This window comes from Lepus europaeus, chromosome 15 (assembly GCF_033115175.1).
Source record: "Lepus europaeus isolate LE1 chromosome 15, mLepTim1.pri, whole genome shotgun sequence".
In the NCBI taxonomy this organism is placed as follows: Eukaryota; Metazoa; Chordata; class Mammalia; order Lagomorpha; family Leporidae; genus Lepus; species Lepus europaeus.
Genome location: NC_084841.1, coordinates 44,428,517 through 44,445,995, shown reverse-complemented (window position 1 = coordinate 44,445,995; position 17,479 = coordinate 44,428,517). Strand labels below are relative to the sequence as shown.

The 17,479-nt window shown below is 39.5% G+C and overlaps 1 protein-coding gene across 3 annotated transcripts in view; it reads right to left on the bottom strand.

The window, feature by feature from the left end:
• Window positions 1-17,479, bottom strand: part of GPBP1 (GC-rich promoter binding protein 1) — an 81,370-nt gene that overhangs the window by 37,052 nt on the left and 26,839 nt on the right. For all 3 annotated transcript variants that reach the window (XM_062212018.1, XM_062212017.1, XM_062212019.1), the window contains exon 3: window positions 7,699-7,818. In XM_062212018.1, coding sequence (XP_062068002.1) covers window positions 7,699-7,761 — 63 coding nt within the window. In that variant the 5' untranslated portion in view covers window positions 7,762-7,818. The remainder of the gene's footprint in view (window positions 1-7,698; window positions 7,819-17,479) is intronic.

Below are 17,479 nucleotides of genomic sequence, written 5' to 3'. Positions count from 1 at the left end.
ACTGTGGTACAACAGCAGTCTACGTTGCTGGCATCCCATATCAGAGCATGGGTTCAAGTCTCCAATGCCCCTCTTCTAATCCCATTCTCTGCTAATGCATCTGGGAAAGCAGTGGAATTTGGCCTGAGTTCTTGGGCCCCTGCCACCCATGTGTGGAAGACCCAGATGGAGTTCCAGTATCTTTGCTTCAGCCTAGACTAGCTTTTGAGGCCACTTGGGGAGTAAATTAGTGAATAAAAGATCTCTTTTCTCTGTCTCTCCCTCCCTCTGTCACTCAGCCAAATAGCTAAAAATAAATCTTAAAAAAGAATACACTAAAGAACACATTTTTGTGTATGTTTCCTAAACAAATATTTTGAAAAGCAATTCAAAAGAAGAATTAAAGAACATGAATGGGCAATTCACAGAAATGTAAACCCAATGTCCAAGAAACAGTAAAAATGCATTTCATAAAATAGTTTGGCAAAAATCTGAATGCTGGTAATTTGACAAAGTTCTGGCAAGAGGATAAAGAAAATGGTTAGACACAGCATACAGGAGCCTATGTATATTAGAAAAATGACATAGGAGAGGAATCTGGCAATGTCTAGTCAAGCTCCATTTTTTACTTCTAACTGCAGCTTTCAGCATTATTATTCAAAGAGAGGTATACAGACAAGGCAGAATCAGCATCACTTGGATGTCTCTATAATCTGGGGACCAGCAAAGACCGAATGAATCAAAATCTGCATTTTAACAAAAATCCTCCAAGCAATTTTCATGCCCATTAAAGTCTGAGAGGTAGTAGTCTAAAAAAACTTACACAGCAACAAGGAGACATTATAAGAATATTTAGTGTTGTATTCTTTACAGTACGCAGTGTCATAAAAATTTAAAGGTAAATGAACAGAGTGTAGTATATGGACACAAAATACAGTACTACGCAAAGTTTAAGATAATCACACTAAGTCTACAAACACGGAATATATCTCAGAGACATGACACGTAAACAAGAGCAGAAATATAAATAATCATTTATACGAATTTTTTAAGTACACAAAACACTTTTATTGACACTGACATTCATACATATAGTAACAAGAACATGTATGCATAATATCTTTTGGAGAGAAATAAAGATGAGAAAAGGATTATGAAGAAGTAAACAGACTTTGGGAAGAAATGGAGAAAGGATTGTGAAGAAGTAAAGAGACTTTGTATACATTTGATTTACAAATATGGGTAAAATTTTTTAAGGTGCAACTCTACTGGGTGGTTAACAAATACCTATTGTCGGGGCCAGTGCTGTGGCGTAGCGGGTAAAGCTGCCGTATGCAGTGCCGGCATCCCATATGGGCGCCGGTACAAGTCCCGGCTGCTCCACTTTTGATCCAACTCTCTGGTATGGCCTGAGAAAGTGATAGAAGATGGCCCAAGTCCTTGCGCAATTGCACCTGCATGGGAGACCCAGAAGATCGGCGCAGCTCCGGCCATTGCGGCCATGTGGGGCATGACCCAGTGGATGGAAGACCTCTCTTTCTGCCTCTCCTCTCTCTGTGTAACTCTTTCAAATAAATAAATAAATAAATCTTTTTTTAAAAAAAATACCTATTCTCTATATTTCTTTGTACATTAAAATATTTCACTGAACCCTCCTACATAGTCAAATCAAGTAAGCTGCAGGAAAATACTTGCAAGGTAAACAGCAAACAAGGCCCTTAACATGAAAATAACCATTACAAAATCGCTAATGATTATATTAACTAACAGTTCGCAGAGCCAGTTCCTCCAAAAACTGGCCACAAACAATGCAAGTCAAAACAAAAAAAATATTTTTTCATTTAATTCCTTGAAGATTTAGAAGTAAAAAACATGCCCAGTATTACCAAAACTGAAAATTATGATGTGATTATAAAATTGGCAAAAATTGTTTGTTCACCAGTTAAGCATCAACTACAAAAATGTACAAACCTTATGACATGACAATTCTATTGAAAGGAATTTACCCTACAAATATATTCAAGAGAAACCCAGATACTTCTGCAGCCTAGTCCACTAACACATAACTAATTATAGTCAACATATGTCCATTCAATAAGAAAACTGCATGGTTACTGAAACGATAGTAATTTGCTACAAGTGACTACAGAAAGATATTGGACTTGGCCAGACCTTAAGGGATATAAAAATAATAGGCCAAACTCAAGGATTTTCAAGTCTAGTCTAGTAAAAATATGACCATACAAATTTATCACCTCACTTAATGCTCAATCTTAGCTACTAATTACTTATTCTTTATTTATCTTATTATCCTTACTAACTGTAAATCCTTTTCTAGAACTCTGAAAGATATTCCTCAGAATTTAAGCCTGTTGTTCCTAGTTTTAACTTATGTTATGACTTAAGCATTGCTAACTTTGTAAGGAGTGATATTTTGTGAAGTCTTCTAATGAGAAAATTTACTTTTAAAAATAGAATAAAACTTTTGCCTTACAACCAAAAAAAAAAAAAAAAAAAGACTGTACTAAAGCAAAGAAGATTAAACTGATTATGTGCTGGATTCCAAGAACAAAAGACAAGCATGTATCTCAGATCTGCACATCAGGGTTGAACCAGAGAGAGAGATGTTAAACGTTCTTGGAGGTGACTCATGAGCTGAGTAATAAAAGATGAGTAAGTTAGCTGGGCAAAGTGGAGGACAGAATGTATTCCAACAAAAGGGCCAGAGATGTAAGAGCATTCAGCTAAAAAAATACAGGTCTTCCACCTTCAACTAGGTAGGCACTACACTATACAATGTGACAAACTGGACAATTTTTTACTTCTCTCAGGAAACTGAGGGAGCAATCATGCTCATCAACCTGCACATATTTTCATGATTAGCTCAGAACAAATGTAAATCAATCAAGGCAAAACAAACACAACTTCACAATCACAGTAGGCTAAATCAGCAAGCCTAGGTTTTCCCTACTAGAATCTGCATCAAGTGGAAAACATGCAGCAAAGGAGTGACACAATAAGATGAAAGGCAAACATTAGAAGTAAGGACATCAATTCAAATGCACCAATCACTATATCAGCAGCAGTTAAAGAAAAGGATTCTCACAGAATATTCCAAGGACTGATCAAAAGAACCTAGAAACGGCAATACAGAAGACACATTCAGGATTCAATCAACTCCACAGATCATCCTCAACAGGGTCACTCAAAAAGGGAAACAGATGTGGGGAGAGGATGAAGACTTAAGTTTAGAAAAATTTTGAAACACTTATGGAACTCTAAGTGAAAATGATAATGCACCTGCTGTTCACCAGCAGTTAGCTCATACATTAAACTGCATTATATATAAATAATTTTGATGGGCCGGTGCCGCGGCTCACTAGGCTAATCCTCCGCCTGCAGCCAGCACCAGCACCCCAGGTTCTAGTCCCGGTTGCTCCTCTTCCAGTCCAGCTCTCTGCTGTGGTCCGGGAAGGCAGTGGAGGATGGCCCAAGTGCTTGATCCCTACACCCGCATGGGAGACCAGGAGGAGGCACCTGGCTCCTGGCTTTGGATCAGCGCAGCGCACCGGCCATAGCAGCCATTTGGGGGATGAATCAAAAGGAAGACCTTTCTCTCTGCCTTTCTCTCTCACTGTCTAACTCTGCCTGTCAAAAAAATAAATAAATAAATAAATAAATAAAATTGATCATCAGTGTTATGCCTGCAGGGTAAAATATTACAGTAATGGTTCTCAAAATCGTGTACTGCTGTGCTCTCTCCCTCTCAATCTCTCTCTCTCCCTTTCCCTTTGCTTCACCTAAAAGCAGGGCCAGTGTTATGGCACAGTAGATCCCAAATGAGACCGGGCTGCTCCATTTCCATTCCAGATCCCTGCTGATGACCTGGGGAAAGCAGTGAAAGAAGATGGCCAAAGTAACTGGGCCCCTGCACCCATTTGGGAGACCCAAAGAAGCTCTTGGCTCCTAGCTTTACCTGGCCCAGCTTTAGTTATTGCAGTCATCTGAGGAGTAAACAGCAGATGGACACTCTCTCTTGATCACTCGTTCTTTCTCTTCCTGTGTAATTCTTTCAAATAAATAAATCAATCTTTAAAAAAAAAGATCAAAGAGAATTTTCTAGCTACCTAAATTTTTCTGTATCTGGAAGTACTTCAGTATATATTCAATTAAAAATTATTACTTAATGGAATAAAAAGATCATGAAAAAAAGTATTGTGGCCGGCGCCGTGGCTCAACAGGCTAATCCTCCGCCTTGCGGCGCCGGCACACCGGGTTCTAGTCCCGGTCGGGGCACCGATCCTGTCCCGGTTGCCCCTCTTCCAGGCCAGCTCTCTGCTGTGGCCAGGGAGTGCAGTGGAGGATGGCCCAAGTCCTTGGGCCCTGCACCCCATGGGAGACCAGGAGAAGCACCTGGCTCCTGCCATCGGAACAGCGCGGTGCGCCGGCCGCAGCGCGCCTACCGCGGCGGCCAATGGAGGGTGAACCAACGGCAAAAGGAAGACCTTTCTCTCTGTCTCTCTCTCACTGTCCACTCTGCCTGTCAAAAATAAAAATAAATAAATAAATAAAAAGTATTGTTGCACCAGACATATATACATAGGAAGCTTTTATTTACATCAGCGTGCAAACAAAAACACTATGTAAAATTTACTGCTCACCATGGAATATAATCAATAGTTCACAAACCACTGCCTTAAGGCATAGACATTAGCCACATGCACTTTAAAATTTCACCACATGATGGGGCTAACATTCTACAAAGTCTCAGAAAACTACCTAAGTGCAGTTCTGAGGTTATTTTTACTCCGATTTACATCAACTTTCAAAACAAAAAATGTAAGATTGACATTAAACTGAAATAGAAACATAGTAGTAAAAATTGATTTATCCATTTATTGAGGACAAGATTAAAAGTATAAAAACAATATGGGCAAACAATCTCTGGCAGAGAAAAAAGTTAATTACAAACAAGAACCCATAGTGATTCTGAGATGAAAGGATAAGCCAGAGAAAAGGTGAACACCTGGGAATCTAGTTTTCTGGGATACAGCCTTTGACCTGTGGAAGTGCCACTATGTCCAAGTGGACAGTGTCAGAATGGAACTGAATTATAGAATACCTACTTGGTGTGCATTGGAAAACTGATGTGTTTTACGGGATGGGGAAATACATCTGGTCATAGAAATTGATCTATGTGGCCGGCGCCATGGATTAACAGGCTAATCATCCGCCTTGCGGCGCCGGCACACCGGGTTCTAGTCCCGGTCAGGGCAAGGATTCTATCCCGGTTGCCCCTCTTCCAGGCCAGCTCTCTGCTATGGCCCGGGAAGGCAGTGGAGGATGGCCCAACTGCTCGGGCCCTGCACCTGCATGGGAGACCAGGAGAAGCACCTGGCTCCTGGCTTCGGATCAGCAAGATGCGCCAGCCGCAGCAGCCATTGGAGGGTGAACCAACGGCAAAAAGGAAGACCTCTGTCTCTCTCTCTCTCACTATCCACTCTGCCTGTCAAAAAAAAAAAAAGAAAGAAAGAAAGAAAGAAAAAAAAAAAAGAAATTGATCTATGTTAAGTGGAAAAACTTTTTTTTCCTTTCGCACACGGTTTCTAATCTAAACAACAAAACACCTAAACAAAGTACTTTCTAATGAAAATAGCTTGACTGAACCAAAAAAGTATAAATTATTATGAAAAATCTCAAAAGTGCTAAGAAATTAAGCATTACTTCTGCAAAAGGTCATTAAGAATTTATTTTCTGGAAACAAAAAGTTATATTTATTTAATTATATAGGTTCCTCTAATTTTCTAATTGTTTACAAACAAATAGTTATATCTATGTCCACCTGTAGTTTTTACATGTTTACACTAGACAGTGCTGAAAAAGGTCCATCAAAAGTTTCCCAGTAACAGCTCTGTTCACAAGTAAGATGAATTATTATTATGACTTTTATCAAAAGAAAAATATTAGTTATTTCCCACTTTACAATCAGACTAGTACTTTAAAGGAAATCACTAATATATTTTCTCCTTAGGACATCTTGAAAATAGAGGACAATTTCAATACCTTGCAACAGTCAAACACTGGAAACTTTGTGATGTATTCAACTTTTGTTTTTAAGTAAAATAAAATAAAATAATGTTGCAATTTCATATTACTTTTGAGATTTCCGTCACAGAGCATTCAAAGCCTTATTAATGTTGGAAAAAGTCTTCCAGATATACAAAAGAACTTCAAAAATTCCCAATTTTTAAAAACATTTTATCTACAGGTAAAAACGAAGGGAAGTCATCAGAAGACTAGAACAGAAATTATTAATGTATTAGTATGTGCATATATATGTACAAATACAGACACATTTGAGATTTGAGTATATGCTATTTGCTATGTGCCCTTAAGAAAATTTTCAGAGATTTTAAATATTTTTAATAGTTTTTACCAGCTGTGTTTTTAAAGAACCATTAAAACTGTAAGAATCTGATGGCATTTGAGCCACAACCCACCATTCATCCCTTCCATCCACTGTAGGCAGCTGGGATCCAGAAAGGACAACAACCTTCCCTTTCAGTTCCTAAGCAAGCAGTACGGCTCACTGGGAGGGGTGGGCTGCCAGTATTTCTCAACTGCTCCAATTCCAAATGAAGAAACTAAATATCTGGTGAGTACAGTCAAGAAGTAAGATCCCTTTCCTCTACCCATCCCACATTCACAAGATCAAAGTCTGCCCCAGACTCATCAGTCCAAGAATACTAAGACCCCAACTGTCCTCTATCTAGCTGCTTACTTTGGGGAGAGATTGAACACTGAGTAGTGGCTCAGAATTTTTGCCGAAGGTGAGAAATAGTCCTCAAAAGAACCAACTTTATTTGAAACAAAGTATGAGAAAGCCTCAGGATGATCTCAGAAATATTCTGGCAGTAAGAAAACAAGAAGATGGTAGCTCCTCTCAGTGAAGAGCAGCAAATTAGGCCAGCTAATGCAGAGAGATCCAGGACAAAGAGGGTCACGACAATTTTGCAATAGTGCCTCAAAAACCACCCCCATCCTAGCTAAATTGGATTACAAAAGAAGAAATTCATGTCCCAGGACACTGCTGAAATGAATCAGCAAGTAATGGAGCCTAACAGATGGAGTGATACCAATACGGTAGACAGCTTTACAAAGAGATCAGGAGAACATAAAGAGAGCCATGATGAAACCACACATCCCACAGAATGACTAAGCCCACACCCTTCACTCGTAATCATTTCACTTTCCTTCTGTGAATAAAGGTCAAATTTAAATCAGAATGGCAAGAACTAGGAATAATTGTCATTCACCACATTTATGGAACCATGCTCAACTTAAATATTTTGGTAAAACATCTTGCAAACTGCAAACTACACCATGTATGTGGGATATCATTATTACTTACCAAGCAAGCAATATAATATAAAAGCAGTATAGAAAAAAGATGTGTAAGTAACATTCAAAGTATCTAGTATGAATTACAGTTTGTGGGCCTTTGATTACTACAAAAGATAACTGAAGCAAATGTTTAGTATGTTGATGGTATACTGAACACTGACAACTCACAAAACCAGTAAATATAAAAAAAACACTTGGATGGTAACAGAAACATACTTTACTGCAAAGACATTAAGCCTTCACATTTTAATTACATTTGTCTAGAATGAGTGAAAGAGTAGACAAAAAGACAAAGAGAGATGCAGGAAAGAGTACCTTTGTTGATGATGGTGGAGTAGGAAAATTAAGCCAGGCTGGAGCAAAGTCATGCTGCGCCATTTAGGTCCAGTCTCTCCAACACAGTGAAACAAGGCTTCAACACCTCATGGCAAGTCCCTGTCATACATAAAAATGGAAGGAATTAGACCTGTACCTCCTGGCCAAAATTATCTCCTTTGTTTTACATATATATGTATGTATATATATGTACACATGTATGTGTGTATATATACAAATATATACATACACACACACACATATATATATACTTTACAGTGATCCTACCAGTATAAGATTCTACTCATAACTGTTAACAATTATAGAAGGTCATTGCTTTGTACTAAGTTCCTGCACTATGCTCCGACAGACTAAAAACAAAAATGGCATTGCTCATATCCACATCAAACTGAAACTAAGTTGTTATCTCACCTTCTCAGAAATCAAGGGAGAGATAACAGCCAGATTTCCCAAACAGGTCAGTTTCAAATCAGCATATGGAAGCTCTATCTGCTTTAATACTTACAAAATAATAAAAATAACCTGAAGTAAACTGATTGTTGGCCAATCAGATATTTTTCTATTCTTCTGTATCTAACCATATTATAAGAAAACTTACTTTGAAATGACCAACCCACTTTCTGTTTTCTGTGGTCCTTTTCTGTTCAACTTCTTCACTTACTATTTTATATAGAATATGATATCACCCAATTCTAGAGTAACAAAGTCAACTGAGTTCTTTAAGTTCAGTGGAATTTGCTCTTTGACATCATGAAAATCTAGAAAAGCAGAACTACAGTAAAACAAAGTAGAAGTAGGTCAATTAGGGAGATGACCACAAGGAGCAAGAACAAATTTTTTGGGTAAATGTGCATTATCTTGATTATGTGGTCATCATACAATAATACACGTTTGTCAAAACTCAAGAAAATTATGGCCGGCGCCGTGGCTCAATAGGCTAATCCTCCAACTAGCGGCGCTGGCACACTGGGTTCTAGTCCCGGTCGGGGTGCCGGATTCTGTCCCGGTTGCCCCTCTTCCAGGCCAGCTCTCTGCTATGGCCAGGGAGTGCAGTGGAAGATGGCCCAAGTCCTTGGGCCCTGCACCCCATGGAAGACCAGGTGCCTTCGGATCAGTGCGGTGCGCCGGCAGCAGCGCGCTGGCTGCGGCGGCCATTGGAGGGTAAACCAAATGCAAAAGGAAGACCTTTCTCTCTGTCTCTCTCACTGTCCACTCTGCCTGTCAAAAAAAAAAAAAAGACAAAACTCAAGAAAATTACACACTCAGAACTGGTGACTTATAAAGGCTACTCTTGGGGCCAGCGCTGTGGCGTAGCAGGTAAAGCCACGGCCTAGAGCGCCAGCATCCCATATGGGCTCCAGTTCGAGTCCTGGCTGCTCCACTTCCAATCCAGCTCTCTGTTATGGCCTGGGAAAGCAGTAAGACGGCCCAAGTCCTTGGGCCCCTGCACCCACTTGGGAGACCTGGAAGAAGCTCCTGGCTCCTGGCTTCAGATAGGCATAACTCCAGCCATTTTGGCCAACTGAGGAGTGAACCAGTGGATGGAAGACCTCTCCCTTTACCTCTCCTTCTCTGTATAACTCTTTCAAGTAAATAAATCTTTAAAAAAATAAATAAAGGTTACTCTTAAAAATCACAATTAGCCAAACAGGTATCAAATGTCTCTTGTAAGACACAGTATGAAACCCAGTACCACCTAAAATATATGCTTGCCCCTACTCCAAATGGAATTTTAAATCTGATCTAAATACTAATTTGCAGGAAATTAGAGGTATAAGGTGAAGTACATTAGGGGAAGAAGTAACTCACTAAATCCAGATCACAAGATATTCTAAAGGTCAAGTGATTCTTTTTATTCAACAAATAAATGGCTCATCAAATACAATGTGTTGATCTTGTGTGCATTCTTACTCTAACAAACCAACCTTTAAAAAAGATAATTAAGCTTCTAATTTTCCCAGTACAAAGAAATGATAAATGTGAGGTGATGAGTATGTTAATTACTCTGATTTGATGATTATACATCATACACACATATGGAAATATCACACTGCATCCCCCCAAAGTAGGCAACCATTATGTATCAATTTAAAAAACTTTTAGAAGAAATCAAGAAACATCAGAAATTTGAGCCAGATATAAAATAGACTTAAGGACCTAATAATCATTTTAGATGTCATAATGGCATAGCATTTATGATCTATTTTTAGACGCAATATTGAAGCATTTACAATGGATTTAATATATCTGGACTTTGCTTAAAATAAACCAGGGGGCAGGGATTTGGCCAAGTGGTTAAGCTGCCATTTGCAATGCTTGCGTCCCCTTTCAGAGCACCCATAGGAATATCTGGTTCTGGCCGAGTGCCTGCTATTTTCCCATCCAGCTTCTTGCTAATGCAGCAGTGTATGGATCAAGTACTTGGGTTCCTGCCACCCATTTGGGAGAGCCAGATGTGAGTTCTAGATTCCCAGCTTTAGCCTGAGCCAGCCCTGGCAGTTACAGGCATTATGGGAGTGAACCAACTGTTGGAAGATCTCTGACTCTCTGCCTTTCAAATAAAATAAAAATAAACAAATAAAATAAACCAGGGTGTTCTGAATAGAACCACAGTTTAAAAAAAGGTTGTTCATCTCTTCGTTGATGCTACGTGCTATTACAAGCAGATATACGAATACTCCACTCCTCTTTGTTTATATGTACGTTTGAAAATTTCAAGGTTTTTTTAATAATCATAACGAAATCATATTTTCAAACTACTGTTCTCCATCTGAATTTATACTTTTCTCAACTGTATCAGTAAGTTTCAAGTTGCCAGTTCTACTTAAATGTAGTAAATTTATAATTTTTTAAATGAGAAAGAAGTCAACTGGACATTGTTCTCATTTCAATACAGAGCTCAATATTCCTAAATAAAAAAAAAAATTTTTTTTGACAGGCAGAGTGGACAGTGAGAAAGAGAGACAGAGAGGAAGGTCTTCCTTCTGCTGTTGGTTCACCCTCCAATGGCCGCCACAGCCGGCTCATCGTGCTGATCCGAAGCCAGGAGCCAGGTGCTTCTCCTGGTCTCCCATGCAGGTGCAGGGCCCAAGGATTTGGGCCATCCTCTACTGCCTTCCTGGGCCATAGCAGAGAGCTGGACTGGAAGAGGGGCAACCAGGATAGAATCTTTGCCCCGACCGGGACTAGAACCTGGTGTGCCAGAGCCACAGGCGGAGGATTAGCCTAGTGAGCCGCGGCGCCGGCTGTCCTAAATCAAATTTTTAAACACTAAAATATCTATGTTCAATAATAACAAATTATTTATGTTTACAAATGCATGATAACTTCAAAGTGAGATTTTAATAACAAAATGTTTAATATCCTTGTTAATCATATATTTTCAGCATGAGTCTTCCAAATATAAGTACTAAGGAGAATTTTGGAAAATAAAACCATGCCAATTTTCCAAAATACTTAAAAAAAAAAAATCGGAATCTCTGAAATAATTTTATTTTCCAAAATCGTGCTACTATATTAAAACAAAGATCATGAGTAACCAGATGTAAGAAATAAATACAGGGGTTGGCACTGTGGCATAGCGGGTAAAGCCACCACCTGCAGTGCTGGCATCTCATATGGTTCAAGTCCTGGCTGCTCCATTTCTGATCCAGCTCTCTGCTGTGGCCTGGTAAAGCAGAAGAATATGGCCCAAGTCCTTGGGGCCCTGCACCCACATGGGAGCCCTGGAAGAAGCTCCTGGCTCCTGGCTTCCGATTGGTACAGCTTTGGCAGCTGCGGCCAAAAGAGTGAACCAGCTGATGAAGACCTCTCCCTCTCTTTGCCTTTCCTTCTCTCTCTGTGTATCTCTTTCAAAGAAATAAATAAATCTTTAAAAAAAAAAAAAAAAAAGAAAAGAAAAGAAAGAAATACAAAAGGTTAATAAGCAATGGAAGTCAAAGTGTATTTAAATGCTAACTGTTCACAGACTGGAGAGGAGGGAAACTCTGATTCAACGTGAAAAACCCAAGATGGAATTCCAATAAAATGCTCATGAAACAGGCCCAAGTTTTAAGAGCATACCTAACAGAAAGGTACACAAGTCTTCCACTCATCCTCAGTTTGGCTTTTAGTGATTTCAGTTACCTGTGGTCAACTGCAGGCAAAAAATACTACATGGAAAATTTCAGACATAAACAATGCATAAGCTTTAAATCCCAAGCCTTCTGAATAGTATAATGAAATCTCACACCATCTTGATCTCTCAAACCTAAGATATGAATCATCCCCTTGCCTAGCATATACGTATCATATATAACCCTACCAGTCCATTAGCCACTCAGTAGCCATTCTGGTTATCACATCAACTGCAGTTGTATTGCAGTGCTTATATTCAACTAATCTTTACTTAGTAATGGCCCTAAAGAGCAAGATTAATAAGGCAGGCAATTTTACAATATATTGTTGTAATTATTCTATTTTATTAGTTATTGTTAATCTCTTACTATGTCTTATTTATAAACTTTATCATAGGTGTGAAGGTATAGGAAAAATACAATCAATACAGAATCAGTAACAAGGTTTCAGATTTGAGAATGTACCCCCTTAAAGATAAGATACTACTGTATACTACGCAGGCATTTTGAAGTTCTGTTTCTATTTGCAATACATTTTGAAGTCTTAGGAAATAAAGGTAAAATTTTTTAGAATTTACAAGGAATTTTTATATTCTCTCTTTCAACATGAAGATAAAGTACTTTGTGATATAGTTTTCCAACAATTTTTAGTCAGCAACTCTTAAAATTATAACTCCAATAACCTCAACAGGAATTGAAAGCTGCTCTTAAAGGTTGTACCAAACAAAAATTCGTAAAATATTCCAGAAAGCCTAATAGTAGCCAAGAAATTTCAGGCTTCTCGTTCCCTTTTTTTTTTTTTAAGGTATATACTAGTTAGAAGCCACTAAAATCATCTATTCATTTCTGTAATGTGTATATTAATTTTAATTTAAATAGTTCCTAAAAACAAAGTATGAAAAGCCATTGGGAGAAGTTAATTCATATCCTTAAAAAAGGAAAGAGCAATTCTAGCTAATTATTATGGCATTTAATAACTATGTATAAAGGCAAGTAAATTTACACTGTTTTACCTGTTTTGCTCAACTAATTTTCATCTTATCTTCTTTTCCCTCTATAATGCACCATACCTCCCCATAATCCCCAAATTTTTTTTCAATTTTTTTTTCAGCTAATTGCGTTGTTTTATTTGCATGTATTTCATAAATATAATTTTAGGAACATACTAATTCTTCCCACCATACCCACCCTCCACCTCTTCCCTCTCCTGTTCTCTTTTCACTAAGATCTATTTTAACTTTATACACAGAAGATTAACTCTTATCTTTGAGAAAGAGTTCAACACTTTTTTATGAAAAGGAAAAAAAAAAAAAAGTTCCTCAACTGTCCAGACAAGGGCTGTTCAAAGTCATTGCATCTTGAAGGTAATTTCATTTTTAATTTTTTTTTAGAAATTTAATTATCTTTAAAGAACCCAAGAATGATACATCTTTTGCAAGCACTTACAGGTAACTGTAACTTATGAGACTTAAGAATATCCTCTACTTAATATACTAAAATAAAATAATTCTTTAGAACAAGTTCAAAAGGCAGGGTGCAGGGGTTATCTTCCACACACTGGTTCACTTTCCAAACAGCCTCAACAGCCATGGTTGGTCCAGGCCAAAATCAGGAGCCTCTTCTCTGGGTCTCCCACTTGCGTTCAGAGACCCAAGCACTTGGGCCATCTTCCGCCGCTTTCCCATAAGCATTACCAGGAAGCTGGATGAGAAGTGGAGCAGCTGGGTCTCAAACTGGCACCAATACCAGCCCCTAGTTAGCCCGTTTTAATGTTGTTTTTTATTAGCTTGCCAGGGATGCTTTAACAAAATAAATAGGCTGAGTGGCTGAACTAACAGAAATTTATTTTTTTCTCCCATTTTTGGAAGCTAATCTCCAAGTACTGTTACATTCTGAGAGTTTGAGGCTGAAACCTCAACATAAGAATTTCGGTGTGGGGACCAGTTTTGGGGCATAAGGGATAAAGCTCCCACCTGCAGTGCCAGCATCCCATATGGCACTGGTTCAAGCCCCAGCTGCTCCACTTATGATCCAGCTCTCTGCTATGGCCTGGGAAAGCAGTGAAAGATGATCCAAAGGTTTGGGCCCCTGCAGCCACATGGGGGACCTGAAAGAAGCTCCAGGCTCCTGGCTTCAGATCAGTGCAGCTCCAGCTGTTGCAGCCATCTGGGGAGTTAACCAGTGGATGGAAGACCTCTCTCTCCCCCTTCCTCTGCTCTCTGTAACTCTGCCTTTCAAATGAATAAATAAATCTATTTTAAAAAAAAAAATCGCCCCAAGTATTAAAAAAAAAAAAAATGGCCCCCTGTACTCATGTGGAGGACCTGGAAGAAGCCCCTGTCACATCAGCCCAGCTCTGGCTGCTGCAGTCATCTGGTGAGTGAACCCGAAGACCTCTCTCATTCTGCCTCTCTGTAACTCTACCTTTCAAGTAAATAAATAAATCTTTTTTTTTTTTTTTTTAAAGGAAAAAAAAAGATTTTGGGTGTGTGGAGGGGTAGGTGGGGCAAGCACGGGGTGCAGTAGATTAAGCATGGCATTGTCATCTCTTGTGGGTATTGGTTCTCAAGTCTTGACTGCTCCTCTTCTCATCCAGTTTCCTTCTAATGCACCTGGGAAAGCAGAAGAAATTGCCCCAAGTACTTGGGGCCCTGCCACCCATGTGGGAGATGGAGGGAGTTACTGGTTCTTGGCTTCAGCCTGGCCCAGCCCTGTGGCCATACCTTTCCCATATAGTCTTTAAATAAATTTTAAAAGAGGGAGCCTGCGTTGTGGCATTGTGGGCAAAGCAACCACCTCAAAGGGTGCCAGTTTGAGTCCCAGCCTTTCCATTTCCTATCTAGTTCCCTGTTAATGCACCCGGGAAAGCAGCAAAAGACAGCCCAAGTGCTTGGGCCCCTGCACTAAAGTGAGAGATTCTAAAGAGGCTCCTGGCTCCAGCCTGGCCCAGCCCTTGCTGTTTTGGCTATTTGGGGAGTAAATCGGTGGATGGAAAATCTTTCTCCCCCCACCCCCTTCACTCTGCCTTTCAAATAAATAAATTTTTTTTAAAAGATAAAATATTCTTTAAATTGAAAAACAGTACACTTTGGCCAAAAGTAACAAACATATGGGACTTCTTCTATGTCTTATAATATTTTATTTCTGAGGCAATCAAATCTGTGCCACATTCCATCAGAATGAATATCAAACTAATTCTACTGGAATGAACATCAAACTTACTGTCTTAGAATAGTTTACATTTCAGATAACTTAAATTGGCTTTAGGATCCAGCCCTATGGTGTAGTGGGTGAAGCTGCCACCTGCAACACTAGCATGATATGGGCACTGATTTGAGTCCCAGCTATTCCACCTCTGATCCAACTCCCTGCTAATGGCCAGGGAAAGCAGTGGAAGATGGCCTAAATACTTAGGCCCCTGCTACCCTTGTGGGAGACCCAGAAGAAGCACTTGGCTCCTGGCTTCATTCTGGTCCAGCCCTGGCAGACATCTGATGAGTGAACCAGCAGATGGAGGGTCTATCCCTCTTTAACCTTGCCATTCAGATAAATAAATCGTTAAACAATAATAACAAAAATAGGCTTTAAAGATCACAAAGCCCACCAGAAACACCCAAAATCAACTTACAACTATGGAATTCTACCACAGGCAGCCTACAGAGTACACAAGCTTCAGAGTCAAACAACTGTTTATTCAAATCTTAGCTCTCAAGCAGTCACAAGGTTAGCTGACCTTAGTAAGTATCAGTGTCAGTTTCTTCTTTCTTAAATCTAAGATAACTATTACTTATCTGGCAAGAGTCTGCCTGAAAACAAAGTTCTTTAAAAACACTACTGCCCTGTTAAGCCACGGCGCCGACACCGGGTTCTAGTCCCGGTTGCCCCTCTTCCAGGCCAGCTCTCTGCTATGGCCCGGGAAGGCAGTGGAGGATGGCCCAAGTCCTTGGGCCCTGCACCCCATGGGAGACCAGGAGAAGCACCTGCCAATGGCAGGCAGGCAGGCAGGCAGGCAGGCAGGAAGGAAGGAAGGAACCACTACTGCCCAGGGCCAGAGCTGTGGCACAGAGGGTAAAGCCACCGCCTGCAGTGCCAGCATCCCATATGGGCACCAGTTCATGTCCCAGCTGTTCCACTTCCGATTCAGCAATCTGGTATGGCCTGGGAAAGTAGTAGAAGATGGCCCAAATCCTTCAGAAAAAGCTCCTGGCTTCGAATCAGCACAGCTCCAGCCATTGCAGCCATTTGGGGAGTGAACCAGTGGATGGAAGATCTCTCTTTCTCTGTGTAACTCTGCCTTTCAAATAAATAAATAAAATCTTAAACAAACAAACAAACAAACACTATTGCCCTTCACTAGCAACCTTTGAATAAGGGTAAACAGCCAAACAGCTGGTACGTCTTCATTATGATATCAAGAACCACTCTTTCCGGGATTAGGACTTTTAAACGGCAAATGCATATATGACTGTGGCAGGTCATTTCGCTAGATATAAAGCAAGATCTTCAAACCAAAGGGAGTACACAGTGCTTCTCAAAATTTAAGGTTTACTCTTGATATGCAACTGGGCAAGAGATGTACAGATGTGTACAAAGCAAAGGACAAAAGTTTTTGTTTCCTGGCAGCAAACCCAATAAAATCAGAGTAATCTAGGAAAAGGTACCTTGTGCTCACAGAAAAAGTAGCATGCTTCATGCCAAATTCTGAAACAACCTTCTGGCAAAGGCCATTGGACAGAGAATCCATGTAATGCTGTACCTGTCGAGGACTTAAACTACTGAAAAGTAAATAAATGAAACTGGATCTGTTCTCTCAAAAAAAAAAAAAAAAAAAAAAAAAAGATGGCAAGTGCCAGAAGAGTCAAACTTTTCAAATTCACTCCTTCCCTTTATAATAGAAGCTGTAGGTAACACACTTAGTGTAAACTTGGTATGATTTACTAACAGATTCCATTTTAAAAAGTTGGGTTTTCTCTTCCCAACAGGCCTAAAGCCATTATGTGGGACTCAGCAAAAGAAACACAGTATCCAGATGAGATATTAGGAGCCAGAGAAAGGGTAAGAAGGTGTCAGTACATTGAAGTAGACTAGCACAATTTGTCACAGCCAAAGCAGGACAAGAAATGAAATCTGCCCAGAGAGAGCGACAAAGAAATGGAGAGCCCTAAGAGTAAAGAAAGCATTCAATCACATGGAAAGAAGGGATTAGCTAAAATGGTGAGTCAGAGCCCAAGCTGGGAAAGGAAGGTGTCCATATAGGAAATATGGCAGAAACAAGAAAAGATTGGTTACATACCAGGGAATTGATCAAACAAATAAACACAGAATAATGAAAGCCAAGTTTCAAGTACTCAGAGAACAAAGTTACTAATAAAGAAAAACTACAATGAAATCTGTGGTGTTGCAACACGTTAATATGATATAAAATGCTAATGTTCATATATACCATAAAGGTAAAATAGTTCTGTAAAGTGTGTGTGTGTGTGTGTGTACACCTTCCCCAAAAACATAAGACACATTTTTCTCAACCCCATATGAAATATTCTCCAGATTACATCATGTCAGGTCATAAGAACAACTCTCAATAAATTTCCAAAGATTAAAATCATTCAATTATTCCAGTCACAATGGCATGAAAAAATCATCAA